Source organism: Thunnus thynnus, chromosome 6 (genome assembly GCF_963924715.1).
Source record: "Thunnus thynnus chromosome 6, fThuThy2.1, whole genome shotgun sequence".
Lineage (NCBI taxonomy): Eukaryota > Metazoa > Chordata > Actinopteri > Scombriformes > Scombridae > Thunnus > Thunnus thynnus.
Window position 1 is genome coordinate 26,723,114 of NC_089522.1, and position 27,463 is coordinate 26,750,576.

The following is a 27,463-nucleotide window of genomic DNA, read 5'->3' on the forward strand; positions in this document are numbered from 1 at the left end:
AACAACATGAGCATGTCTGTCCTTGTCCATGTCTGCTGAACAGCTGACGGTTGCTCGCCCTCAACCAATTACATATATTTGCATACCCATCCCAAGAGCCGGTAATACACTCCCCTACCTTTACAAAAGAATTTGTAATGCAGCACCCAGCCGGCTGCAGATAGAGCTACATTAAATGCTAATGATACAAAATCTCTACCCTTAGAGCACATAGCAGATAAAGTGTAGGGGTGGGTAAATGCCAGTTAGTACAATACTGATCCTTGCCAGATAAAGACCCATTAAATGCTAATTCGTCCTCATTTACGGCACTTTCAGATCACTATCAACCTGTGTTTGTGTTAAAATGTATGTCCGCACATTTGGGTGTATCTGTGCAAGGTAGTGAAAACTTGCCTCAATTGCCAAAATGCTGATTAAAGCATGATCTGCCTGTTTTGTTATTTCCTGTATTTTTTTTCCCCTTTGAAAAGCTGCCACCACCAATGATGGCTGGACTGTGTTCAGATCTGATTCAACAAAAGATGCTGCTGCTTCCAATTTCCTTGCCCTTTTTATTGTGTACATGCTCCTCCAGTGGTGTCGTTTATTGCGTACATGTGCTTGCATTCACATTATTTCTAAAAGGTTTTTTTTTTTCATAGAAACATCAGTTGAACTCTGCTCTTCTGTCTGAAAGAAACTTTCAGCCTTGTTCCTCTGGGGAATTTGTCTGAAACATAAGTTTATCTTTTGAAATGTATGTTTCTCAATTAGATTTAGAGGGCTTGCAGCTGACAGGCGTACTGACTCGTTGATGTGCGCTGAAGTGTCGTCAGCTTGTGTTAAATATTTACTGACTGCTTGCATATTTTTGTGCGTGAGTATAAAGACAGGGAGATCTTCAGCTGTCTCATTGTGAAAATCTGTAACCAGGAAGGCTCTGTGATTTAGATTATTGTACAGGTGGAGCTCTGCTGCTCTACTGGGATATTCCTGTGTCTGCATATGTGGTCAGAAATAAAGGGGGGCACGGTTTCTTTCTCTCCAAGTTGAACTGGTTTGTTTCTTTTTCTCTCTTCCAACACAAACTGGGAATTTCTGCTCCACATTTGGAATTGGCGATGTACTGTATCTCCTCTGAGGTATTAAGACCCAGTAATGCTGAGATATTAAACTCAAAACGTCTGCTCTCTGACCTTCCCTTTCTTCTCCCACAGTTGTGTGTTTTCAAAACCATAACTTTGTTCTGACCACCAACACGCCCTGCTGGCCCACTTCTGAGTTTTTCCATAAGCCATCCCATAACTTTTTGCGTTTTGTCATCTGAGGTAATAGATAGGTTCAGTGGGATTAATTAGCATGGATAACAAGGCCTTGGAATATTGCACGGCTAAACTGCTTTTTGACTCATACTGGATCTCCTGTCTTCCACTGGACCCTGCTGAGTAGTTATCCTTGGGGGCAGGATGCTAAGTTTAACCAAAATGTAAACGTTCATGTACTATTGGAAGATCTGGGGCAGGAAAGGGTGTGCTCTTCCTGATTTGGAACCCCCTAGACACCATCAGCTCTCAGTGGTGTCATGCCTCCTTTACCCACATCAATGTCGGCACACTGTGATGTGATGCTTGTCGGGTCAAGTGGGTCCAGAATGAGGTAATGGCTTAGCCACCCACTTAAGACACATTATCTACTCATTTTTTTCCCAACTTGCCTAACTCCTGGTTTTCCTCATTGATGTATCATCGTTTCCGCCTTTTCTTCCTCTCTTTCATCTCTGAGGTCTGTTCTTAGTCGGAGTCACCTGTAAACTCACCGATTCTTTATGTTTATTGAAGTGGTCGGCTGCCCTTCCTGTAGCTGTACAGTGTAGCTCCAAGGACATGGATGTTTGGTGTCACAGCTGTGGAAACAAGAGTGTGACTCCACTTAGCCTGTCTGCTTTCTTGTTTTCCTATTGAATATGTCCCACAGGGGTGCATGTGTGACCGTGCAAGTGTTTCTCCTTGTGAGTCTGACTGCACACAAGCCCAGTGAGCGTGTCTGTGAACATCACGTGTACACGTCGTAGCAGCAATTTCCCCCGGTTGTATGGGATTATGTAACGGTGCTGCAACCTGTTAAAATGTTTTGCTCCTGAGTCAGAATACAGCTTGCTAAGCGGTAAAATGTGCGTACTGCATCATGATTAAAGCTGCCGAGTGGGAGGTCTAGAATGCTAATTTTAATTGAGGCCAGGCTAAGAGCTAACGATTGCGAACCTTTTACAACGGTTTGGTAAAGAGATTCAGGTTCATAAGGATTCTGTGGTTTGGTAAACTTGTAATATTTGATTTACAGCAAGTTGTCTCTTTCTTTCTCTCCTTTGCAGTGCGAGTGTGGTGATAGGAGCTCCCAAGGCCAACACAACGCAGAACAATGTTAAACAGGGAGGATCTGTCTTCTACTGTCCATGGAGCCTCGGCCAATCAGATTGTCACCCCATTGAGTTTGATACCGAAGGTAAGCCTTATGACTGGCATACAAGCAGTGTGTTCACATGCTGTTTGGAAGGCTTGAAATCTGGGACTTTTAGTTAGCTGCCAAAGAATAATGTGTTCACTTATAATTTTGCTTGAGGAGAAATGCTAAAAAAAAAAGCTCTGTTTTTTCATTTTAACTGTGCAGATTAACCAATACTGCCCTTTGTCTTACTGCGTGGTTGTTTGAGAAGTTGAGAGACTGCAGATGATGTTTAAGCTTCTCAGTACACTTCTCAAGCCAGCAGAGCATTTCCTTTTTGCTCCTGTTGTCAGCAGCAGGTCTGGATCAGGCGTCAGTGTTCCACTCCACTGAACTGTTGTCGGCTACATTGGTTCCTGGACACAGGATGATCTCTTTTTCCTGTTTGTGTCCTTTCTTTGGGGATGAAAAGAATAATGGGGTGTTGAATAGGTTTTTGAAGGATACTCCTTCCTTCCTCCAAGTCGTGTTTGTGTTGCCCTGCCCCAGGAGTTATAGGGAGATAAGAAACCAATAAACAAATAAGTCAGACAAAGAAATCTCCTGTTTGTATGACTGGTAAAGCAGACACCACCAGTTGTGACAAAAGGACTCCAGTTATTAGGTAAAGTGGTTTGGGAGAACACGAGGAAGTCCATGAGGTTGTCTAATGAATGGATTCAACTTTCGGTGTGTTGACAGAGGACCCACCAGCCTTTTTTTGCACAATGGAGACATAGCAAAGTGAGGAAAGGTACAATCAGAGTAAAAAGAATGTGTAGTTACTAGCTTTTAGATTAAACCTGAAAACACACACAAACAGGATGAATCACACATGTAGAGGGACAGTTACCACAACACTTTGGCTTCTTTCCTGAGAAATCAAAGCTCAGCACTGTGAGCCAACTTAAATTTACCGTCCATAATGCACAATAGGGAGAAATATTCCACTGAGTGTTTCACAAGCCTGTTTTAACAACATTCTTTTATTGGACCCTGCTGCTTGGTACCCTTTTCTCCACTATTTTTGCACTGTTTTTCTTGCAACATAAAATGTGTTGCACATCCCTGGGTGCTGGCTGGAGGCCACGGCGAGTGATGTCATGTGCAAGCAGCGAGGCCTCACCGTGAAGGTTAGTCCCCTGAGCAGAGAGTGTCCTTCATATTTTGAAGGGGGCTTTGAAGGAGTGCCAGAGCCGGTTCCGACATCTGGATCACAGCGGAGTCGTCGTACAGTGGAGGAACACCCGATACATAGACATCTGTATGCAAATGTGTCTGTGCCAAACAGCTGTTACATTGATGACATTTACTGGTGCAATTAATTTATTGTAGTTGTGACTGTTTTCTTGGCCACTTCTGATAGTAAAAGCTAGAGCAATAAAAAAAAAAAGCAGTCAGTGGTGATGCTGCCAGTCGGAACCTTTCTTTTTAATAACTTTCTTCACTGGGAATGCTTGAATAAAGGAGCGCTACTACATTATATTTTATCTTCCACTAGATAATTGGTACCTAGTGTATTCCTATAACAAAGTGGTGTCAGAGGTCTCCCCTGTTTCTCGGTGTGTTTGAGCCCTGACCCACAGGCCACAGACCCTCTTAATTAAGCCTAACTAATTGGGTCAAAGTGGCCATAGGCACCCTCCCATCCACTTCCTCTTCCATTGAGATAAGAGCCTGTCTATGGATCGGTGAGGAGGAGAAGGGAGCAAGGGCAGCAGGGAGGGTGTGATAGGGGCACATGCAGGATGGGAGGAAGGGAGGGGAGGTGAGAAGGCCAAAGGGAGGGAGGCGACGGAGGAAAGAGGGAGAAACCAGAGCCCTGTTCCTCCATTCTGTCCCCCTCTGTTCTCCTGCTGTCTGTACTCCCACAGGGACAGCTGATGTGATGAGTGAATTTGGCCATTTGTCTTCTGCCCCATTGACACACACAAAAATACACACAGACACACTCACAGTGAGAGGCTGTAACCCCACTAATGGCTGTCCTCTCACACACAGTTCAAAGGCAAAATCGAGTCTATGGATGCACTCCAGACCTCCACGCTCCTCTGCTGGTCCCAGGAGAGACTGGGCCGGGCACACAGCACTAACCGGCCTCCCAGGGGGGACTTCGGTCAGATGACATGTTGTGGTGGCCCGTCTCCGGGTTTCACTCTTATCTCCCTTCTAAATCTCCCCTATTTTCATCTGAGAGCATTTCACGTGACTCCAGCTGGCTGCCCTCAGTCGCCTCACAGACAACAAACAGAACTTTTCATCACTCATTATAGTGACACAGAACTAATGGTGGAACGAATGCTGCCATGTGAGAACTTTACTTGGCTTCTTAAAGCGGTGACGTTGATGTGCGTTCTCTCTTTCACATGCCCAGATAACCGATCACAATTATGCGCTATGAAGCACAAGCAAACTTTTTCGCTCTTACTCCCGGTTGCCTTGGTAACATGATTCAAACATACACAATCCTGCTCAGCTTCTACAGTCCTCTCGTGGTTTTGCGTTTGCCTTATCCAAACAGAGACCCCTGAGTTATGAAAATATTAAGAAGGTGTATGCTTTAAGAACATGCAGCTAAGGCAGATTAGTTAAAGTAACAAGCTTATAAGGAGCTGTTTGAAGTGTGGGTCATGTTATTGCCTGTATGGCTAAAGCACTTCTTTTCACACATAGACTCCTGGACACTTAACACAGTGGGGGCAGGGTTGACTTCTGTCAGCCCATGATGAATTATGTTAGCAGGAAAGCCCAGTGATCGAGATTAAGCAGAAATACAGTTGGGTTATTAAAAAACTCTAATCTCTCTGCTTCCAGTCTTGGGTGAGGGGAGGCAGCACTCCCTGTAAGCAAAGGAGAGAAAGGGCGGTATAGACATGGAGACTTGGACGAGATAGTGTAAAGAAAAATGAATAGGAAGATGGAGATAATATTGAAAATGAAAACAGAGTAACTGAGAGAGAAGTGTGTGCCTAAACAGAGATGACTGGGAGGTTGCTATGAGGAAGCCGGGCTACAGTGTGTATGTTTTCCTTGGACCCTGGCCCCTTCGCTGTTTCCACAAAGACACAGAGCAGGCCTTCACCCCCAGCTCCAGGCTGCCTAGTTGGCTGGGAAGAAAGAGTAGGGGCGGACAGGCATGGGATAGAGAGGCCTGACACACAGCCTGCTTTCTTCACATCCGCATAGGTCATGATCTCTTGCAGTATCTATCAGTCCTCCAGTTCCTGGAGAGATGCTGCTTTGCACTTTTGCAACACGCCCGTGGTTTGACGAAGTATAGAGGGGAAATAAGTCCAAGGCTGTAAAGGATTAGGGCGGAGTGGTTCTTCAACTCACATTTGCACTTCCGTTACAGATGTCAACTCATACACTGGAATGTCAGTGTTCAGTTTATGAGCTATAGGATGGTGATGTGACTTCCTTGCCTAATCAATTTGTTTGCATTTCATTCTCCATCGCAGCACAGATGTAACATCTGTCTTCCAATAAAGTTGTGTTTAAATCTGACTCCCCGGACCATCTGTCACGTCACCTGCTGCTGTCAAGTGTGAAGTGTTGAAGTGGGAGATCAGCGTCAATGGCCAGGTGGTCAAACAGAGCCAAGGGTCAATGAGGTTAAGTTAGGCCAGGCTAGTCCATACCCGGCCAGGCTAAGAGAACTACTATCTCCTGATCTCCTAAACAGTGGCCGTGTAGCACATACCATTCTTTTCAAATTCTCACCCTGATCGTCTTTGCATGAAAAATAGTGTAACTGGAGTCTTAAAGCCTGCTGTCCGCCAGCTGTCCAGATGTTTCCAAAGGCCTGGGAGGGGAAGGCTACTTGAGGTCCAGCTGAAGGAATTAATGTTTTGTTATGTTTTTATAATGCTATCACTTAGTTTCATTTTCTTGTGTCTTTTTCCCAGGGGATCGCACTGCCATTCTCAACAACACAGAACATCAGGTTGATTTCAAGTCCCACCAATGGTTCGGCGCCACCGTGCGTTCCCACGGTGACACAATTCTGGTAAGGTGACCCACTCAAAGATGATTTTGGGGGCTGGGCAGGGAAGGACTAGAGTTTCAGCCCTACCTTTCTCCATTGGTGTTCTCCACTGTTATGATTAGGGCTTTCACTGAAGTCTGTTCTGGCCACATGACTGTGAGAAACTTTCTTCTTCAAATGATGTCTCACTCAGGGGGAATGTGTATGTTCTTTGTCAGAAATTTGTCTCCCAGATTACTGTCCATTAAGTTGTTGTCATTCAGGTCCAATTTTGTACTTCCAGTCTCGACACACCGTAAAGAAATGTTTTGTGCCCTTCCTGTGACATCAAAGTTGAGCCGCCTGTTGTTTGGTCTGATAGTACGGGTTGTGACCTGGGTTGAGTTACGTGGTTACCCTGCTCCAGATGTACCACTGACCTCAGCCCAGGTCTCCTCCTGAGTTCACCCGGGTGTTGTTGCAACTGGAAAAACATCTCCCAACCTAAAAGCTCACCCCATTCATCAACACATCTCCTCCCTCCCACCCCGCCCCCCTACCAATCCCCATCTTTCTCCACCTCCTCTCTACCCCAGGCTTGCGCTCCCCTCTATTCCTGGCGGACTGAAAAGGACACTCCCCATTCTGACGCTACAGGAACCTGCTACCTCTCAGTTCATAATTTCACCAAATTCGTGGAGTATGCTCCCTGCCGCACAGGTAACTGTCACCTCTCTTCAAATCTCCAGTGACGTTAACATTGATCTATTTTATATAGACTTATCTTAATATGACAGCTGAGCTCTATGTGGGAGTTAGATAAGTGTTAAATTTTCTTTTTCCATGATTTTCATCAAATATTATTAGTTGAATATTAATAGTTATAACTTAAATCATTCATGATGCACCACTCCACTTCTGTCTTCTGTTTCAGAGATCAGTGAAGAGGCAGGACAAGGCTACTGCCAGGGAGGATTTAGTGCTGACTTCACAACGGTAATAACTATGTTCCTGTCAGTGAACAACCAGAGATTTATGGGCTAATTTTTTCTTTTTTCATTGTAGTAATTCGCAGGTTTTATCTTTCAGGATGGCAAAGTGGTGTTGGGAGGGCCAGGCAGCTACTTTTGGCAAGGTATTTAGGACATACCAATCAAGCATGTTAAAAATCCTAAAAAACAAGCCTCAAAATGTTCTTCCAAGTTAATTCGCATTACCGTTTTTCTCTTTGTTTTTATTTTAGGTCAGGTGATCTCTGCAGCTAAGGAGGACATTATCAAAGCGTACTACCCAGGCTATTTTATGCAGTCTGTGGGTGGCCAGATCCAGACCAAACAGGTCCAGGCTAAACATGATGACAGCTATCAGGGTAAGGGAGGCTGACTAAAATGTAAACTCTAAGTTTGTTAGCCATGCAAGCTTAGACTAATGTCTGTACTCTTGTGTTGCTTTCAGGCTACTCTGTTGCTGTCGGGGAATTCAGTGGTGATCAGGTGGAAGGTAAGTCCATCAAATATATACCCATGTGGCCAATGTTAGGTGAGGCGTAAAGTAAAACACATAAGGGCAGACACATAGAAATGCAAAGGCTACAGCTGAAATGAACATAAACTCAAGTCAGCTAATATATTTTACATGATTACTGAGCTGGAAACCTTGTCAATAGAATCCTCCTGCTGTGCTTGACCTGCATATTTTACCCTCCCTAAATCTTTGCTTCATTTCTCTATGCACCTCTCAGATTTTGTGGCTGGTGTTCCAAAAGGACTCATGCTTTACGGTTTGGTAAGAAAGCTTAATCATCACTTTCATTTTGGCTCTCGTTTTGTTGCTTTGAGAATGAGAGACCTGGGCTTTAGACTTGGGACTAACACAGGAAAATAAAGGAAAAAAAATAGCCTTAGCGATATTGTCACAACGGGGATTGTTTTTTCAGTGAATTCCATACCAGAGACTATGCTTATATTAGACCTTATAAAAAGATGTTCACCATATGTGGCTGCTGTGTTGCAGGTGTCCATTCTGAATGGTACAGATCTGAAGGCCTTGATTAACTACACTGGCGAGCAGGTGAGTCAGAGAGGTCCTATGTCCGCCCTCTATACAGAAAGATCCTTCATGCTTCCTCTGTGTGTTCATGGCTTGGCCTCTTATGTGAGCTCTTAATTTGTTGAGTCAGTGTAAGCAAAAATAATTTCCTTTCCAATGTTCTCTTTACTAGATTTTGGTCTCTTTCGTGGTTTGCTGTAAAGCTCAATTATTGAGGGGAAAGTGCAGTGGCAATTTGTGCAAATGGTTCTGGGAATAGAAAAGCACTGAGCTCGTTTAAAGTGATGATTGACTCAGCTGAATAAATAAAATCACAATTGAATTTGCTTACATTCTGGCAATTTAGACCGTGTCTTCAGACTGAGCTTCATGACAGAAAATTTAGAAAATGAAACAGAACTGGAACAGAAATGGAACTAAACTGGGCCTATCATGCAACAAACCTGTAAAACCCATCAAGCCTTCATGTTTCCTTCAGGCCTCCCTTTATTCTATCAATGCTGAAAGCTAGTTTGAATTTTGCAATAGCATGACTGTTTGGTATTAAGTAAGAACCAACTAAATCTTTATGATGTTAATGGCTTTTGACAATGAGATTTTCAATGGCCAAACTCATGGACACACTTTTGTTTACAGATGGGATCATATTTTGGCTATGCAGTGGCGACAACTGACATCAACAGTGATGGGTGAGTGGTAGCTTTTTCCCTGTCTGTTTTTCTCAACCTCTCCGTCGTCCTCTGTTTCTCTTTCTTGCTAAGTAATAGTAAGTAAGTAAAGTTTTTTTTACTGTAGCACTTTTCACAGAGCAGGTCACAAAGTGCTTCACAGGAGTAAAATTGTTAAATAAATAAGACAGAAAGACAGAAAAATAGCACAACAAACGCACAAAATACAGACACTAGACACTATGAGGTGAGACAAAGGCCAGTTTGAACAAATGAGTCTTCAACTGTATGTGTATGTCCATAGGAGGAGCATTTCACAGTGGTGGAGCCACCACTTTAAAGGCATGATCACCTTTTGTTTTCAGTTGAGCATGAGGGACAACCAGTGAACCCTGGTCAGAAGACCTAGGTGACCTACTGGTGATATAAGGATGGTCAAAGATGTAGACAGGTGCCTGACCATGCAGGGCTCTATATGTGAAAACAAGAACCTTAAAATGAATCCTAAACTTGATGGGAAGCCAATGTAAAGATGATAAGATGGCTGTGATGTGAGTCATCCTGCTGGACCTGGTCAACATCCTTGCAGCAGCGCTCTGGACCATTTGTAGATGGTCCAAGGACGATTTGCTGAGGCAGGAGGAAAGGGAATTGCAGTTGTCCAGCCAGGATGATATAAAAGCATGAATCATCATCTCTAGCTCATGTTGTGATACAACAGACCTCAGTTTGGCAATATTTCTTAAATTGAAGAAACATGTACGGCTTAGTGACTTGACATGTTGATCAAAGTACATAGCCTGATCAAATATAACACCAAGATTTCTAAGATTAGACTGTACAACTGAAGAAAGGGACCCAATACACTGAGCAACCTTGGAATCTATGCTATCTGAAGCAATGATGAGGACATTGTTAGCCATCCAGTCTTTAATGGAAGTCAGACGATTGTGTTAAACAGCTTGTTTATCAGTATCATCAAGTTTAAAAGAGACATACAGCTGAATATCATCAGTGAGAGATACCTTTCAATTTGCTAATAATATGACTTAAGGGAAGCATATACAGAGCAAATAGCATAGGACCCAAGACAGAGCCCTGAGGCACATCACAGGAAAGAGCAGCAGTTTCAGACATGTAGGGACCAAGAGATAGGAGGAGAACCAGTCCAGGGTGCTCCCGAAGACACCCGCCCACTGCCTAAGCCCTTTAGTCAGGATGCTGTGTTCTACAGTATCAAAAGCTGCACTAAGATCCAGCAGCACCAAAACAGAGCATTCACCCACATCATTATGTCATTGGAGACTCTGAGAAGAACTGTTTCAGTGGAATGCTTCTGACTGAAACCAGATTGGAATTCATCTAAGATGTTGTGTGCAGTCAAGCAGTCAAGACAGCAGTGAGCTGTTTGGCAACAACTTTCTCTAGGACTTTTGAAGGCCTGTAGTTTTTGGAAAGGAATGGTCAAGGTTAGTTTTTTTTTTTTTTTCAGAAGAGGCTTAACAACTGCATGTTTAAAATAGGCTGGGACACAACCAGATTGCAGGGAGCTATTTATAATAGAGACCAGGCATGGACCAATAGACCCAAGTACATTTTTAAGCATGGAATTTGGTAAAACATCTACAGGGCTTGAGGGAGTGTTAATTCAGCCCACCAGATCAGTGAGGTCTTGCAGGGAAATATGAGAGAAGCAGTCCAAAATTGACGGCCGAGTTGGATAGGCATAAAAGGGGGTAGAGGAGGGGATGATGCTAGCCCTGGCATCTCTAATCTTATTCACAAAGAAAAAAGTTGCCGTAATCCTTATTTCAAAATACAGGCACATCAGGAGGTGCAGGAGAGACAATGTTGTTGATGGTATCAAACAGGACTTTAGGATTGCGTTCACTGGAGGAAATTAGGTTGTCACAGTAGGAAGCCCTCACATCTTTAACAATGTTGTTAAACTCAGTTAAAAGGTCTTTGTAATGGAGACGGTGCACATGGATGATGATCGTGAGAAGACAACACTGCGCTTGGGTCAAAAGCTGTAGAAAACCTCTCAGCTGAGAGGTGATTTAATGTTTACTGGGCAGAGAATCTAAATTAGAAGACAGGTTGAACAAAGCACATTCATGGTCAGTAACATGCAGCTCCTCAGAGCAAATAGAATCAATATTTAAACAAAGCGTAAAAAACAGGTCCAGGCTATGACCCCTAATAACTGGGCAGAATCTAGATTGGATGCCACCAGCAACCCATTACAGCTGGAACCTCAGGCGACAATGTGTCTGAGCTTAAATGAGTTTGTGTGATCTTCCTTTCTTGTCTGCAGGATGACTGACCTGCTGGTGGGAGCTCCCATGTTCATGGTCCGGGGCTCTGATGGCCGTCTGGAAGAGATGGGTCGGGTCTATGTTTACCTGCAGCGAAGCCCCCTAAACCTGGAGCTCAGCCTACCTCACCTTACAGGCACTCAGGTGTTTGGGAGATTTGGCAGCACCATTGCACCATTGGGAGATCTGAACCAGGATGGTTTCAATGGTAAATATTGTGATTGCGGAGGGGGGAATTCGGAACATTATGACTCATTTTTGCTTCCGCTTCTTCTTAACTGCATGAACATGAAACATCATGTGTGCAAACTAGGAAACAAACTAACAAACAAAGGCGAAGAAGGAACTCTGAAAACAACTCTCCAATGAGTTCTTTTTTCCGTTTCATTCTACTAGACAGCTACAGCACAGGCCAAGATGATGAGTTTTGTTACCCTATGTGTTTTTCTGGGCTACCATGGCAACAGCCTAACCTGTTTTTTGCCAGACACTAGACGATATTATTGTATAAAATAATTGAGCCACAGTCTGCCAAATATATCTCACCAAGGATCTCTTTGATCTAATGCTTTTCCTGACATTTTGCTCCTTGGCAGATGTGGCTATCAGCTGTCCATTTGGAGGGGATGAGAAGCAGGGACTGGTTTACATCTATAATGGATACTCAGAAGGACTCAGGGAAAAGCCATCTCAGGTGATCACTGGCCAGTGGGCTGCTGGGACTATACCTGCTAGCTTTGGATTTGCCCTCAGAGGTGCTAAGGACCTGGACATGAATGGATACCCAGGTGAGTGAGGTTAAAAGTATGTAATCATTAGCATAAATATCTTTTTTTAGTATGTTTTCTAATTCTCTTCCTTTATTTTCTCAGATCTCATTGTTGGTGCCTTTGGTGTTAATAAGGCAGTCCTCTATAGGTATGTTCTTTTGAATCATATACTGTATGTAATCATGCAGTCTATTTGTTTAAAGGCATAGTATGACATTTTGGGAAATATCCTTATTCACTTTCTTTTTCCAAGAGTTAGATGAGAAGAATGATACCGCTTGTGTGTAGAATAAATATGAAGCTGGAGCCATGAGACGGTTAGCTTAGCTTAGCATGAAAAATATAAACAGGCGGAAACAGTTAGCCTGGCTCTGGAGAAGTGAATACGTGTATTTCCCAAAATGTTGTAAAAATGGAAATTTATTGAGTCTTGAAATTACTTTCTTTTTCTCACTCACAGATCCCGGCCAATAGTTAACACCAGTGCCTCCCTGACAGTTTACCCTACCATGATCAACCCTGAAGAGAAAAACTGCATCGTCACTAATGGAAACACCAGCATTCCTGTTTCCTGGTGAGTGTTCAGCTGGTCCACTACCAACACTCAGCTTCCTGTGACTGTTCTATTGGTATTTGTTTGACCCAACTGCAAAAAAGATGGGTTTCCCCATTCTCCTGCGTGCATAAACACTCCTATCCTGACAGGAAGCTCTGATAAGGAATATCCTCTCTATCAGCAGTCACGGTATTCATTTGTACCGAGCGCTGCTGTTCTCTGACCCATATTCAAAATGTCTTCATATCACACTGCTTCAGCTGAGGAACAGAAAAATAATGTGCTGAATAGCAGCATTGTTAGCCTTTTTTGGCCTCCTCCAAATGTGCACAGTATTCAGTTCCAGAAAAGGGGAGAGGAAACAGACGACGGTTGATCGCTGCTCGACATGGTTGACACTGCACTCATGTGTCTGCTTTCCCCCCCTCTCCAGATCCTGATCCATAAAGGAAACTCTTGTATACACATGTGTCTTGATTACGCTACGTTGCCTGGTGATGAGGAGTTTTTTGTGGGGGTGAAGGGAGCACAGAGGGGATAATGGGAAGGAGGGTGGGAGGGGAGGGGCTGGAAGGTTTTTGCAGTTGCTTTGAATGAGATATTGTTTGGTGGTGGAACACAGCTGGGAAACATCAGGACACGTAGACTCCCGTGAGCGTGCGCACACAGTCTTGCAGAAACAGGCAGACACAGGAGCGTATACATGAAGTTATTACTACACCTCCAAAGAAATCCTTGTATTCTCTGTCTTTTTCTGTCTCATTTTTCACTTCTCTTCCCTTTCCTGTGTTTTTTTTTGTTGCAAAAGACTCTCCCTTTTTCCTTTCTCACTTCTTACAGTTTCTGCTCCGTCCCTCTAGTGTGGGTTTACTAGTAAAAGGATTGGGGGTTTTGGGGTTGCAGACTTTTGGACAGCAGCACTGTGTTGTGCAGCTGATGTCATGAGAGAGAGCTACAGGCTTATATAGACAGCCATTGACTGGTCAGCATTGAAACCTGAGTCGTTGCCCAATTTCACCCTTCTTAACTCTGCTATTCCTTTGTGTGTGGGGGGCTAAGGGTGGAAACAGAGACACACCGATTTATCAGCCTGGCTGGTGAAAGCAGTCAGATGCCAGAATGTCTCTAAACATTTGGCATTTTTTTCATATTATTCATTGTATTCCCATTACGGCTCTTGCCTCGTAACGTGAACCATGTAAGGAGCTGACACAAGAAAAGTGGGCCATGAGAGAAAGTGAGAGAACAAGTGAGGGTGAATCTTCTGTGTACAGTATATTTATACTGAATCTCTGCCATAAAAGAATATGCTTCCCTCATCATGTCCTTGTCCCTTCTGTCCAAAACAGTGTCAACCTGAGTTTCTGCATATCCGCTGATGGGAAGCACCTACCAGGCATCCTAGGTGAGCCAATTTTCCACATCTGCACTTTATTACAAGTGAGGAAATTGTCAGATAGTCACCAATGGTAATGTTTTAAATCCATAACAGCCTGTAGGTTTTGTCAGGTGATGTAGCTTTTTAGATTTTGTTATGACAAAAAAGGAAATGCAGTGTGCCAAATATTTTCTGTGATCCAACTTTAATGATCAAACTTCTTCTGTACTCAGTGCCTTTCCCTATCAACCCCTAGTTATTACCTTTAATGAGTCCTTCCTCTATATACAAGTGTTCTCCCTGCCATTATGTTTAAGTTACATTGACTACATTGTGTGTGCTTCAGAGTATTTATGGAGGTCTTTTTTTAAACCTGTCATTACGTGACTCAAGAACATTCATCATGCTATGAATGCTCATTTGTGCGTATATGTGTTATGTGTTCCAGATTTCCAGGTGGAGGTGCAGCTCGATAGTCATAAGCACAAGCAGAAAGGTGCAGTGAAGAGAGCTCTGTTCTTGGATTCCCAGCAGCCCTTGCTCCAGCGGAGTGTGAGGGTGCGCCATGGCGAGCGCATCTGCAACAACACAAAGATCTACCTAAGAGTACGCCCCCTTTCTCACTAATGAAAAAAAAAAATAAGTAGAAAGAAGAAAAGAATAATATGAAGCGATAACTGTGATTATGATGCAAACTTAAGCCATTGGACATTTTTTAACAACAAATTCTTACTTTTTGTACAAATTTCATCTAAAAAAAACCCTGGTATGTGTTTCTTTGCAGGATGAGAAAGAGTTCAGAGATAAACTCTCCTCCATTTATGTGGCCTTGAACTTCACTTTGGATCCCAAAGCTGCAGCTGACTCCCACGGCCTGCGGCCCATCCTCAACTATCAGGCCACCAACGTAATTGAGCAGAAGGTACTTTGACATGCACTACACTTCCCTGATTTCTTATCCTGCTCAGTTAACTAATCCTGGAGTGATCTACAGGGCTTCTAGCATCAACATATAGTGGGGCAATGTTCACTAATAATGTACATCTGGTTCTAAGACTACTTAGACTCATTCTCTCTGAGCTGATGATAAGAATATCCGCCACATTGAGTAATTATTCTCCTTTTCACGGGCCAGCTACTCAGACTCTCTCCTGTCCCTGATGAAAGAGTGAGTCTGTTCTTTTTAATGTAAATTCTAAAGTGCTCTGCTGGGAAGAAGTCCAGCGTGTCTGGAAAGCTGTTTTCAAAATGAAAATGTGAGGCACATGTAGAGTGGAGTGTTTAGCTGTCCCCACAGGAATAACTCTTGGCCTGCTCGGTTGCGTTAAGGTACATAGGTGACTCGTTCCAGAGCTGCACAGGCACAGAGGGTTAGTAGATATTTCAGGGTGGGGCAGTGCCGGGCTATTTGCCCATCTGGTTGAAATCTCTCTTCGTCTTGCCAGTTTTCCTCTGGCAGCATGTAGAGCTGGCTCAACATGTTAACACTTGGGCATCATTTCAGCCGTGGCACAGCGTGCACCATATGTGAGTTCAGCAATAGCCACCAGATTGGAGCATTCAGGGGACGGCAATGAGCGTAGTTTTATCCCCTCTTTCTCAATATCTCTCTCTATCCTGGTGTGTATCTTTTTCCTGGTGGATCAGGACTGAACCCTATCATCGATGTCCTTACTAGATATCAAAGCGGTTTGGGCCTCCAACAGATGTGGTCTATTGCTGAACCGAGACCTTGAGACAAGCCTGAGCTAAAAAAAAATCAACCTTAAACCTAAAAAATCCCCTTTTTGCCAAACATCCAAAGAGGGCAAACCTGATATGTATACGTATGTGTAAAATGGGAGTGGGAGTAATGTCAAACTGCCAACATATTTCATTAATCTTGCTTTAGACTTTGAATATAACGGTGTATAAACAGTGAAGGGTGACTATTATACTGCAGCCTTGGCCTTGATCAGACACATGATGCCCTATTTATTTCCACATATGCTTTGAGAATGTGTGGCAGGCTATGTAACATTTCATCAACTCTGCCAAGTACTTGCTCTCCTCAAACTGGAGTGAGAATGAGAAATGGTTGAGCCTCACTCTCGCTCTCATCTTAACATATTCCACATGTCTCTGCGAAGATTTATGGTATTATGATGGATCTGTTAATTGGTATCATTCTTAGATCGTGAACGAAGGCATACATTTATGCAAAATCAGGAAAGATCAGTTGTTGTCACCTTTTAAGAACTAGAAAACGGCTGCAATTGCGCATCCATGCCCTCATTGTTCTTAAAATAATAACATTTAAATCAAATGATTATGACTTTGATAAATGGATTCCACTCATTTTGCCAAGTTTTGATTTTACTGCATGACGCCTGCCCTCATTATGTCACATGCTGATGTCAGTGTTGTTGTTGTTAAACTGCAAATGTCGTTTTCCCGACCTACACAGACATACAGGCCCAGGAGCACATGTGGCTAAGTTAGCATGGCGGTTACCATGGTGTCCATAATTAGAGCCCCTGGATGGTGTAATGACAAGGGAGGCGCTTGGCTCTCTCTAATCTCCTCCTCCATTTCTATTTATTATCCTCATCGTCATGAGCATCATCACACTGTCACGGTCACAGCGGGATGCAATTTAGCAATCCGCAAGGCTTTCCCTGCCGCTGCCCTGCCACACGTTCAGCGGTCAGATGCTGTGTTTCTGTTCCTTTCTTGTCTCTCCCTCCACTGTAATCTCTGAACCCCCCCACTTCTGGTTTTCAGGTCAACAGAGATATCCTATGTCTCAGTAAGTTACTCTAGGTCTTAGGCTCCTCCCTCTCCATATGATCATATAGCATATACTGCTGTGGTTTGCTGGGTGGCATAGCATGTGGTGAAAGCGTGGTTTGCCACATGGCGCTGTGATGTGGGACGCTGGTGAGAGCTGGGAGCTGGCAGCGTTGTCCTCAGCTCCACAGGAGTATCTCCTCTGGCTCGGTCTCTCCGGGCTGGCCTCTTCCCCTCCGTTCATCATTTCCTCCTCTTACGTCGCAAACAGAAAGCATGTGTGTGCCAGGACAGCTGGTTCAGGGGACTGTGTCTGTGCCTGTCATGAGCTCACTGAGTCAGCCATTGTCCCCCTGAGCCACAACACTGTTTTTAACTGTCTGATGTGCGGTGATGATGCCTTGTAAATAAGGACGATTGCGGTCCAGGTGTGTGTGTTAGGTGTTGGATGGTGGTCGGGAGACAGAAGTGGAATGTATTAGTCATACCACATGTCGCATCTCGCTACACTCATCCTGTTGTCTCCCTTAAAAAGATATTTGATTTATCTTGTGTGCCTAATTCACTTCACATGTAAAAGATGTGTGTTTTTAGTCGGAACCTATTGTATGGTCACCATGGGACTGCAGCCCCTATTAAAACTTTTATCACCCCCATTGTGCGTCTTTTAGGCTCAGATTCTGTTGGACTGTGGAGAGGACAACATCTGCGTTCCTGACTTGAAGCTGGCAGTCCATGGGTGAGTCTCTTCATTTCCTTATATTTCTAAAAATCCCAGAGCATGTGGATTTCAGGAAATATACTAAAATGTGGTGGAGAATAAATGGTAAACTATGAGCAGGGTCATAGATGCTGAACTCTTCACCTCCACTATGCAAATGCGACCTTGGATTTGAGTACTAAAGCATAAATACAGCTGTTTTTGTTGCTCCGCTACTTTGTTTGGTTTAGCATACCAGAGAGGGGCTGTTAATAGCCACAGTGTTGCAGGAGAGTCCGGGTACACCGTCCTCTGAAAACAGGAAGCAGCTCTGCTATATAGGTGCTATGACAAGCAGTTAAGGGGAGAAGACAGGGGAGATGAAAGGGATTTGTTTAGAAAGTATGAGAGCTGTGCACCAGAGTCCCAACCTCGCCTGCTTCTGAAGCTGTCAGGAGCACCCTGCCTTCTACACTTTGATTCGAGAAATCTGTTAGCATTTTTCTCAAAAATAACAGCCGCCCCGATACTCCCTACTCCGCTCTGTCATTTTGATTTCACATTCCTATATTTATCTACCATCTGCCTCCATTTTTTTTCAACGTATGGCTGATCCATCACATATGGAATAACCTGCTGTGAGTGCGTGTTAGTGCTGCGCTCCATCCAAGTGCAACCCCCAGAAATTGAGCTGTATAAAGTGTGATTAGTGCAATTAAAATAATAGCTTGATGTTTTTGTCTGCTCTATAGTAAATTATGGAAGCCTAATAGTAGTTGGAAGGGTTAACGGGATGGCCATGATTTGGTGGAATTTTAGAAAAAAAAGTATCCATCATTCCTGCAGTGTTGTTTCTTCTATTCCACTGCCAAAAGCACATAACCTGTTAGACCGAGAGTCCCTCAGGGTAGCTTTTAGGTTTTGTGGTGTTTTCTAATTTTGAGCCTTTGTTTGGTTTAAAAAGTGCGATGCCAGTTAGAATCAGACTATAGTTGACTTGCAGGCCGACAGAGGATCAGCTTCAGAAATCTTCTCTCTCTTGCTCTCCTGCCTTGCTTTATGAGAGTGGCTTGTAATTAAAAGCGTCTGTGTGGCCCTCCATATGGAATTTCTCATTGTTCTTCGCTGTGGAGCAGCATGTGGAGAGAGAGAGCAGCTAAGGGGGAGGTGTTTTATAGGCCTGTGCTCTGTTGTACAGCATGTATGACTTTATTACCACATCGGAAAAGTGTTTATTCAATGGGTGGGGGGCTTCGTTAGATTAATTTGATTGTTTTTTGCTGCCCAATATATACCAAAAATACAAAATATATATACCAAATACAAATCCGTAATATTTCTTAGCTACATTAAAGCAACAACAATATGTTGTCCACTCTGTTTTGCCAGCAACCACAAGTCATTCTTTACTTACAACATCCTAACACAACTTTACCCTTCATTTATTTGTCTGAGGAGTTCTGACACTAGTTAACCTAACTGTTGACCTTATTAGTAATCACATTTTTCTATGGTTGGGTCCTCAGGGACAGGAAGGAAGTCTACCTGGGTGATGACAACTCGCTGACCCTGACTTTCAACGCCAGGAATGAGGGTGAGGGAGGGGCATACGAGTCAGAGCTGTACGTGGTGCTGCCCCCTGAAGCTGATTACAGTGGTATTGCCCGCAATAATGAGGTGAGAGGGGATTGAAAACACAGTGAAAACCAACAACTTCCAGGAGCTAATATGTCCCTTAAGACATGATTACAGTTGTCCTTTGCTGTGGTTTGACCAATTTGTCCTTATTTGTCCCCAGAGCCTAACCCAGCTGACCTGTAGCTATGAGACGGAGAACCAGACCAGATACCTCAGCTGTGATTTGGGAAACCCGATGAAGTCTGGTACCAGTGTAAGGACACCTCTGTCTTTTGGCTGTTCTTTTATTTCCTTCATGATGAATTTAAGGGTTGTAGGATACAGTAGATGCTTGTTTAATAGTGGTAAACAGTTGACATAGCATCATGGTTTCCTGCTCTTTGCAGGAAAGGGTTATATGTCATCCCCAAGTTGGGTGTGAACAGCACAGGAAAAGTCAGTATGTGGAAATCTTGTGACAGGAAGTACAGACTCCATCTGTGCCCTCAGGTCCTTGCTGGGCAGAGTTTCCCTTTTTAATGACTGAGTCATAGGCTGGCATGTTTTAATAAGTCTGTGGAAGAGATTGTGAGACATTGGCTGACTTCTCCATAAAAAAAAAAAAAAGATTCTTATAGAATCCACTCATTTTTAATGGAAAATGTTCTGTTTTGGAAACTATTGCTCTAAATGACAATGATGATGATGAATGAATTTTTTTTCTTTGCAGCTTTGGGCAGGTTTGCGCTTCACAGTGCCAAGACTGAAGGACACACACAAAACTGTTCAGTTTGAGCTGCAGATTCGCAGGTACAACTTGATGTGAACACACACAACTGAGACAGTTACCGTTTATGGAAAATGTTCTGATTCTGATTTAGCAGCGCTGCTCTCCACAGCTCTCAAATGACATCAGCTAATCAAAATCTATTTCTTCTTCGTTTCGTGTCCGCAGTAAAAATGAGAATAATTCCCACAGTGAGGTTGTGCCCTACAAGCTGGAGGTGGTTGTTCAGGCTGATGTCATTCTACAAGGGTGAGTTCAGTGTTACGATTCCCTCATTTGAACTTTTGGAGCTTCATTAAGTTTCTTCTGAGTCCCCACGCATATTCTCACTCTTCCATTCTCTGTTTAGTGTGTCTCGACCAGATAAGGTCTTCTTCCCGCCAGTCAACTGGAAGGCTACCAAAAGCCCCGGGGTGGAGCAGGACGTTGGGCCTGCCGTGGAACACATCTATGAGGTAACCGGCCATAGCTGTGCAGACTCACTGGAGCTGAGCAGATTGGGTTGGAAAGCAGATCTTACTGTTCATAAAGCGAGGCGAATCCCCAGGGCAGCAATGAGGGAAAAACAAAGAAACATACCCCAGATTACACAGTGTGATTTATTCTCAGGCTGTGCAGATCCACTTTCACGTGGGTGAGATTCAACAGTGCTCCACTTTCAGTGGCCTATTTGTAGATTAAAAAATATGTCAGACTCAGCATGGGAAAAAATCTGTTTCAACCTCACAGCTACACTGCTGCTACAACTAAAATATGACACGATCAAGCTGCACTTGAAGTTTTCTAATACTTCACATACTAAAGTTTCCTATTTCATTTCCTCTCTCCAGCTGGTGAACAACGGGCCCAGTCGGATCAGCCAAACCGTGCTTGAGCTGCGCTGCCCCCTCCGTATTCAAGGTCAAAATCTCCTTTATCCTCTGAAGTTCTCCACAGAAGGCCTTATCAACTGCACCTCAGACAAAAACATGAACCACCTGCACCTAAAAGTGAGTGACTCTAATGCACACAGACACATACCTCTCAGGGTCAAATGAGGCGAAATCACACTGTGAAGATCTCCCACCGATTCCCAGTCAGATGTATGATTAACAGTTAGGTCGTCCTGCTAGCTGGCCCACACCCACCTTCTCCTCCCAGCTTCTCAGCCCCACCCAGGACACTTACCCTACCACTGCTTTGAAGTTCTAGCTCTTCCCTATGCTCAGCACAGCTTGATGAACCACCTCAACCCAGCATTACACTCACTCATCTTTGACATCTAGCGACACGCCCCCCTTAGACCAAGTTATAGCTTTTGGATTTTGTGGGCAAAAAATTTCACTGCAGTTGTTTGTGTTGACATTCGAAGCTTGACAGATGTTTAGCAAGGCTTTAAGTGGTCATCTGTCTTAGCTGTGATCGAATGTTTTTTTTCCCCCTGGTGAATTGCTAAGTAGGGTGTATTTCCACGGGAATCCATGTGGAGTAGAGCTCACATGCTTCTGATTAATGACATAAAGCCTTGGGGTCACGCTAACATTAGGTTTTATATTGATGGTGTGCTCTTCTGCATGGTGAGGTCAGTGTGTGTGTTGTGCTAATGGTTGGTGTTTGTACTTGTGTTCTCGTTTCCCTTAGCTGCAACAGACATCTACAGAACCACCTCATCTGGCACTGAAGGCCCATGAGCACCGTGTCGAGAGGAGGGACGTCCACAGGAATCAACTCGGTCATTTGACTAACCTGGTAAGAAGCTTAGATCAGAATTGTCACTTTCTATAAATACAACGCATTGTATGTATGAGTGAACATCATCAGGCCAAAAGGTGAACTCTAATGTAAAAGGTGACTGATTGGTGACTTGAAAGTGAGAGAATGAGGAGCTTGAGTTCACAGTTTAGAGTAAATGTGGTTACGTAGTTAAAACCTTTTTGTGTCACTTACACGGCAGGTCACGACTAAAAATTAAGACTCAGTCAAACAGTTGACACAATATATTTAGCAGCATTGTAAAGCGTGCGGGTCTGGATCTATTTTGTTGACACCGGTCCTGCTCTTACACAAGGCTCCTGGGAATGGGTAATTAGGTTATGATGTCGTTAAAAGGGAGGGGTCAGAGGGCACAGGCTTGTCTCATTGTGGTGATTAACATTAAAGAGCCTTTAGTAGTGGTGGAGGGGTGGAGAGGCCGAGAAGACACGGGACATGGGAGACTTTTTGTCAGTGATGCACTGGTTACTTCACAGACTGCTCTGTAATTTTCGGCTCTGGGTGTTGTGAGGCCCCCTGAACCCCCCACACTGGCCCCATTAATCCACCCAGCCGCAGGTAGCTGCTCTCTCTGCCTCCGTCTGTGGATACCTGCCTAAACCAAAGAGGTCTTTGTCTGTGCCTGTCGCTCCTAACTGTGCTCGTTTATCAAGCATGTCCAATGACACGTTAGTATGAAGGAACCCATTCTCCCATTTCCCCTGTGTCGGCACTTTTGTTTTTTACGCTCGAGAGGACAGACATCTCTGTCTCAAAGTGTCTCTTGATGAAAGTGTGTTAGTGTTTAGCAATGCTTGATTGAAGCTGTCAGCCTAGGTCACAGTGTGAGAATTTAAGATGACCTGCCTTGTCTTTGAAGAGCTGAGCTATGCATTAAGAACAAAGGATTGGCTGTAATTGCACTAATAATCGAAAAATAAAAGGCATTTCCTAATTACTTCTTCAGTATTTTCATTGTGTTGTAGTGCTTTAGTTAATTTGAAATACATATATCATGGTAGTTGTTTTGCAATTATTGCGTGCATGATGAACAGCTAGTTTGGACTCGACACGTACAAAATTTTGCCAGTATTTGTGAGTAGTAAGTATTTGAAATTACATAGAACATTAATATCCACAGATTTTAGAGTCTGGGTCCAGCAACTGTTTGGCATTTTTGCTTGATATGTTGCATTTATCAGATTTTCTGCAGATGCATTTTCTGTTGATCAACAAACTGATTAATGGACTAATCATCCAGCTATGTCAAGCTATGCAGGGCCCGTGCATACAGCAGCTGTGTAGTCAGCCCAGACTGTTATTTTATGAAGTTGTGGGAACAGCCTCCATGCCCCAAGCTCCAGATCTTGACCACATAATCCCACCGGGGAGGATATGTGGGACTTGGGTCTGAGGCATCTTTGGCACTGGACCATGCTCATGTCATTTCCACAAACCCTCGTGGCCCCGCTGCCCTGGGGCATCAAGGAGGTCTACCAAGAGGAAGTGGACTGATATGCTCCCTGTCTGTCTGAATACCCTCATTAAGTCTGGCTAAGATTGAGCCTGAAGGAACTAGGCGGGTACTCTCTTCTCCTCCTGTGTTTGCCCTACTCGGTATAATAAGTAAACTAATGCGCTCCCGCAGGAAACCGCCGAAACCTCTCAGTCTGGGGGTGGTCTGGCTACAGGATCAGCTCTAAAACACTAGTGTGTGTGCATGTTTTAAAATGTTAAATGTACTATGCTGCATTATGGGGATGTAATTAAGATAGTGTATTCTACAGTCTTGAGAAAAATGGGCTGGTTTTAGTGGTTGGGCAATAATTTGGAGAGTGGTGCATGCAGCATTTTTACAGTCTCATGACATTCCTTCAATCTAATTCGAAGCAGACGTGGAATAGGGATCATAACATTGGACTCTTTGTTATATTTATTGGACCTGCAGCATTAATGTGGATGATATTTGTCTCTCATATCTGTTCTACCAGTTTTCACATTTGCCTGTATGACCTTCACCTGCATTTAATTTAACTATAATTTGGGAGAAAAACATTTTTGTAGATGCTATCTATACACGAGAACAACACTTATTTAGCACTGAATCAACATCTTTCTAACTCCTTTCTTTCTGCCTCCGTAGTCCTGCTCTAATGTGGAGTGCTGGACGCTCCAGTGCAATGTGGGTCTTCTGGAGAAGGGGACTACTGCTGTCCTCAAAGTGTACTCCCGCGTCTGGGCTGAGACCTTCATTGAGGTTTGTGGGAGATGAACATTGCCTTACAAAATCACTAGACATGTACCGTTGATGAACACATGTCTCCACCAGATGACAAAGGCATGGCAGAGGAAAAGGCTGTGCACTATAGATTAATCTTTTCCCACCGGTGCCTGTGTATTTTCTCATGTCAGGCTTTGGCAGGAAGTACGTAGTCATTACTCATTAAAGCATCAAAAAGGCAAACATTGAACGTCAAAACCTCAAATGTGCGGCTGGCAAAGATGAATAGCTGCAGTAGTCAGTCTCATATTTGTTTGTGTTGACTATGCATCAGCTTTGGTTCTGGATCGACTCTTAAGGCTGTCAGTATGTGCAGTCTCACATATTTGCCTCAACAAATGGGACAACAGTTGTTAGCTGAGTATGTAGATTGCTCCAGACTGGTTGCAATTTCTACCAGTGTACTAGCTTTTTCTCTCTACTTGCCATGTCAGAGCTACACACAGACTATTTATCACCCCCTGCATGCTGTAACCCAAGGCATATATGTGAATGTATTGAAAATTCATTATCTGGTAGTCACAACTTCTCATAGGATAGGTATGCAAAAAGGATTTTCTTTGGAAGCGACACATGGTCTATGTCGCCATCTAGTGTATAACTTGTGGATTGCATACATTTTGTATCTGATGTAGACTAAGTAACTTCTGGTGTTTCTCCCTTCAGAGAGCTTACAAGCAATATGTGCTGGAGTGCCTGGCCAGATTCAGTGTGAAGAAAATGCCTTATGCCATCCTACCCAAACAGTCTCCCAGTGGACACAAAAAGGTATTCAAGATCTTTATTCGTTCATTGGTCTGTTCATTTCAACAGGCCCACTGTATGCAGAGTATCATCTTAATTTTCTTTGTTGAATTAAACTGAGATGAAGACAAATAGAGCTGCAACAATTAATGGATTAGATGATTTTTCTCAATTTGGAGAATTTGTTGCTCTTCTTGGTCTTTAATTACTGTAATTGTAATATTTTGGGGTGGTCTGAGGACATCACCTTTGACTCCAGGATGTTGTGATTTTTTTCTCATGTTTCATTGGCCAAATGATTGTTAGTTGCAACCCTAAAGACGAACTGTGCCCTCATCCTCAGGTGGTGACCCCAGTGGTGTGGAACAAGCCAGATATTGAGAACTCAGTTCCTCTGTGGATCATCATCTTGGCCATTCTGGCTGGTTTGCTGCTTCTGGCTCTACTCATCTACGTCCTGTACAAGGTCAGTGCTGCCATTAAACAAAGCATTTTAAAACACTAGTATACTGGTGATGGGTTAAGAACATGTGTTTAAACTGATTAGGTGCATAGTCATTTCTAATTTCTGCTTTTTATTCTTTTCTTGCAGTTTGGCTTCTTTAAACGATCTTTACCTTACGGCACTGCCATGGAGAAAGCACAACTCAAACCACAGGCTGCTTCTGAGGCCTAAATGACAACCAGAGCTACCAGAACCACAGTACCTGGCCATATGATTGCAACTGAGAAACCCGAAGGAACATGTAGAGTGGATCAGAAAGCAGTTGAAGAGTTAGGCGAAAGAGAGACCACTGGAACTCCACTGTGCTGCACTAGAGGAAGACAAAAATCCAAAGATCTCCACGCCAAATGAATGTTATTTTTTCTTCTTTAATTTATGTATTGTTTGTCGGCAGGTTGGGATTGTTACCAAATAGAACTTTTCTCAATGCCTCAAGGCTAACATCAGATTGAACTAAAAGAAAGTGACTGCAAAAAGCGCCGGCCTTCAGCCTGTGGATGCAGCAAGATGCCTGTTGGGTTCCCTTTTGTGGATTCTTGGGATGAGAGTTGTGTAATACCCCTTTTACTGCCTTATTTTGGTGCTAATTATCTTTTGTGTTCATTGCCTCTAACAGGATATGGTCATATGTTGCTTGTGGCAGCCAGGAGGTATGAATCATGCTGCCTGTCAGGGAGAGTATTCATCTGATATCTCCTGAACACATATTTTTATTGACAGTAGATCAGTTAGCAGGTTTCAGGTGAAAACATTAACCTGACTATAGCGTGGGCAAACTAAATCTTCTCAATAGCTCAATTTTTATTACAGAAGTTAAGTATTTTATATAATTTGAGCCCTGACCTGTCCGGGGTGTTCCCCTGATTCTTGCCAAATGCATGCTGGGATAGGCACCGGCACCCCGCCACCCTGAACAGGATAAGCGGGTATAGATAATGCATGGATGGATGTTTGTAAACTGTTCATGAAAATGATCTCTCTCTGCCTCAGGTTGGTGGACAGTGCTGGGTTGAGTTGTTTTTGCACTCAAAGGAAATCTACTGATTTTAATTCCAAAGACGCCAAAGACTGACTGACCTTCCTTTGAGTTCTGATTTTGACTCCTACTGATCACTTTGTTTAAATCCTGTTTGTTTGTGTGCAGAGTTACCAATGCTGGCATCGTCATTGTTATTGTAGTCGACTGGGATGGGACTGGAAGCACCACAGACCTGAAACCTCACATTGGGCTTGAAGCAGTGTGGTGTCTCTGTTAAAAAAAAAAACAAAAAGAAAAAAAAAAGTGGTGTTCTCCTAGAGAGCATTTTACTGTCTTTTACTCCTGCTCGGTTTGTGTTGGGCTCATTTTGTACTCAGACCATGTGCAAGCAAATGACGCTTAATGGAAACCACAGAAGTAATGGCCATAGCGTAATGATGTCTTGAACCAAAGACATGACAATCAGCAATGTTGTAGCCTTGACAGAGACTTTTACTCTGAGAGCAGGCAGGGTCGTCACTCTTTGTGAGTGTGAAGGATCCGTTTTCAGCTTACAGTGTGTATTACTGTGATATACTGTATTTTTGATTGTCTTTTGAGTAAAAAAAAAAAAAAAAGCCCATGTTTTGAAAGAGAAGTGGCTGAAGTCATCCCACTACCAAAAGGCTACAGGGACAGAACATTAAAATGCTTAGTGTTGGTTTCTTTTATTTGTCATGTACATAGATTTTATGTGCCTTAAATGTAAATACTCAATGTCTGAGTTGGAGTTGTGTTTGCTTGCATGTATACATGTGTGACTTCATGCATACATGCATTTGTGTGAATGGTATATTTATGAATGTTTGTTTTGTGTATGAATTGGTTATTACCTTTCCCACTGCTTAGTCCTGGTTATCCCTATCACCTCTGTAGCTTAAGATCATTGAGGTTAAGCCATTCTGCAATAATATTGATCATGATCGCATAAATACAGCCACTGGCCAGGATGACTTTTTTTTTTTTAACAGCACAGCAGCAGTTAAAATACTTACAACCTCAGTGGAAAATCTCCCCCCAAAGAGTGTAAGTCTACCGTCCAGATGTTGGCGTCCTACAGGATGTCTTGTACCTCTAACAAAGGGATAACAAACTAGGCACTGGGAACTAAATGTTTGGAAGTGCAATATTTATATTCACTC

The 27,463-nt window shown here is 43.4% G+C and overlaps 1 protein-coding gene across 1 annotated transcript in view; it reads left to right on the forward strand.

Moving 5' to 3' along the window:
- Positions 1–26,795, forward strand: part of itga5 (integrin, alpha 5 (fibronectin receptor, alpha polypeptide)) — a 33,744-nt gene extending 6,949 nt beyond the window's left edge. Inside the window, exons 2-30 of the mRNA XM_067593087.1 lie at positions 2,354–2,484; positions 6,372–6,472; positions 7,027–7,150; positions 7,365–7,426; positions 7,520–7,565; positions 7,674–7,799; positions 7,886–7,930; positions 8,172–8,215; positions 8,444–8,500; positions 9,116–9,168; positions 11,465–11,673; positions 12,062–12,253; positions 12,338–12,383; positions 12,696–12,809; positions 14,141–14,196; positions 14,618–14,775; positions 14,954–15,091; positions 17,610–17,677; positions 19,165–19,315; positions 19,437–19,529; positions 19,986–20,065; positions 20,211–20,291; positions 20,392–20,497; positions 20,873–21,031; positions 21,663–21,770; positions 23,917–24,030; positions 24,721–24,822; positions 25,142–25,264; positions 25,391–26,795. Of these exons, the coding sequence (XP_067449188.1) occupies positions 2,354–2,484; positions 6,372–6,472; positions 7,027–7,150; positions 7,365–7,426; positions 7,520–7,565; positions 7,674–7,799; positions 7,886–7,930; positions 8,172–8,215; positions 8,444–8,500; positions 9,116–9,168; positions 11,465–11,673; positions 12,062–12,253; positions 12,338–12,383; positions 12,696–12,809; positions 14,141–14,196; positions 14,618–14,775; positions 14,954–15,091; positions 17,610–17,677; positions 19,165–19,315; positions 19,437–19,529; positions 19,986–20,065; positions 20,211–20,291; positions 20,392–20,497; positions 20,873–21,031; positions 21,663–21,770; positions 23,917–24,030; positions 24,721–24,822; positions 25,142–25,264; positions 25,391–25,474 (2,971 nt within the window). The 3' untranslated portion in view covers positions 25,475–26,795. The remainder of the gene's footprint in view (positions 1–2,353; positions 2,485–6,371; positions 6,473–7,026; positions 7,151–7,364; positions 7,427–7,519; positions 7,566–7,673; positions 7,800–7,885; positions 7,931–8,171; positions 8,216–8,443; positions 8,501–9,115; positions 9,169–11,464; positions 11,674–12,061; positions 12,254–12,337; positions 12,384–12,695; positions 12,810–14,140; positions 14,197–14,617; positions 14,776–14,953; positions 15,092–17,609; positions 17,678–19,164; positions 19,316–19,436; positions 19,530–19,985; positions 20,066–20,210; positions 20,292–20,391; positions 20,498–20,872; positions 21,032–21,662; positions 21,771–23,916; positions 24,031–24,720; positions 24,823–25,141; positions 25,265–25,390) is intronic.
- Positions 26,796–27,463: the final 668 nt, after the last annotated feature.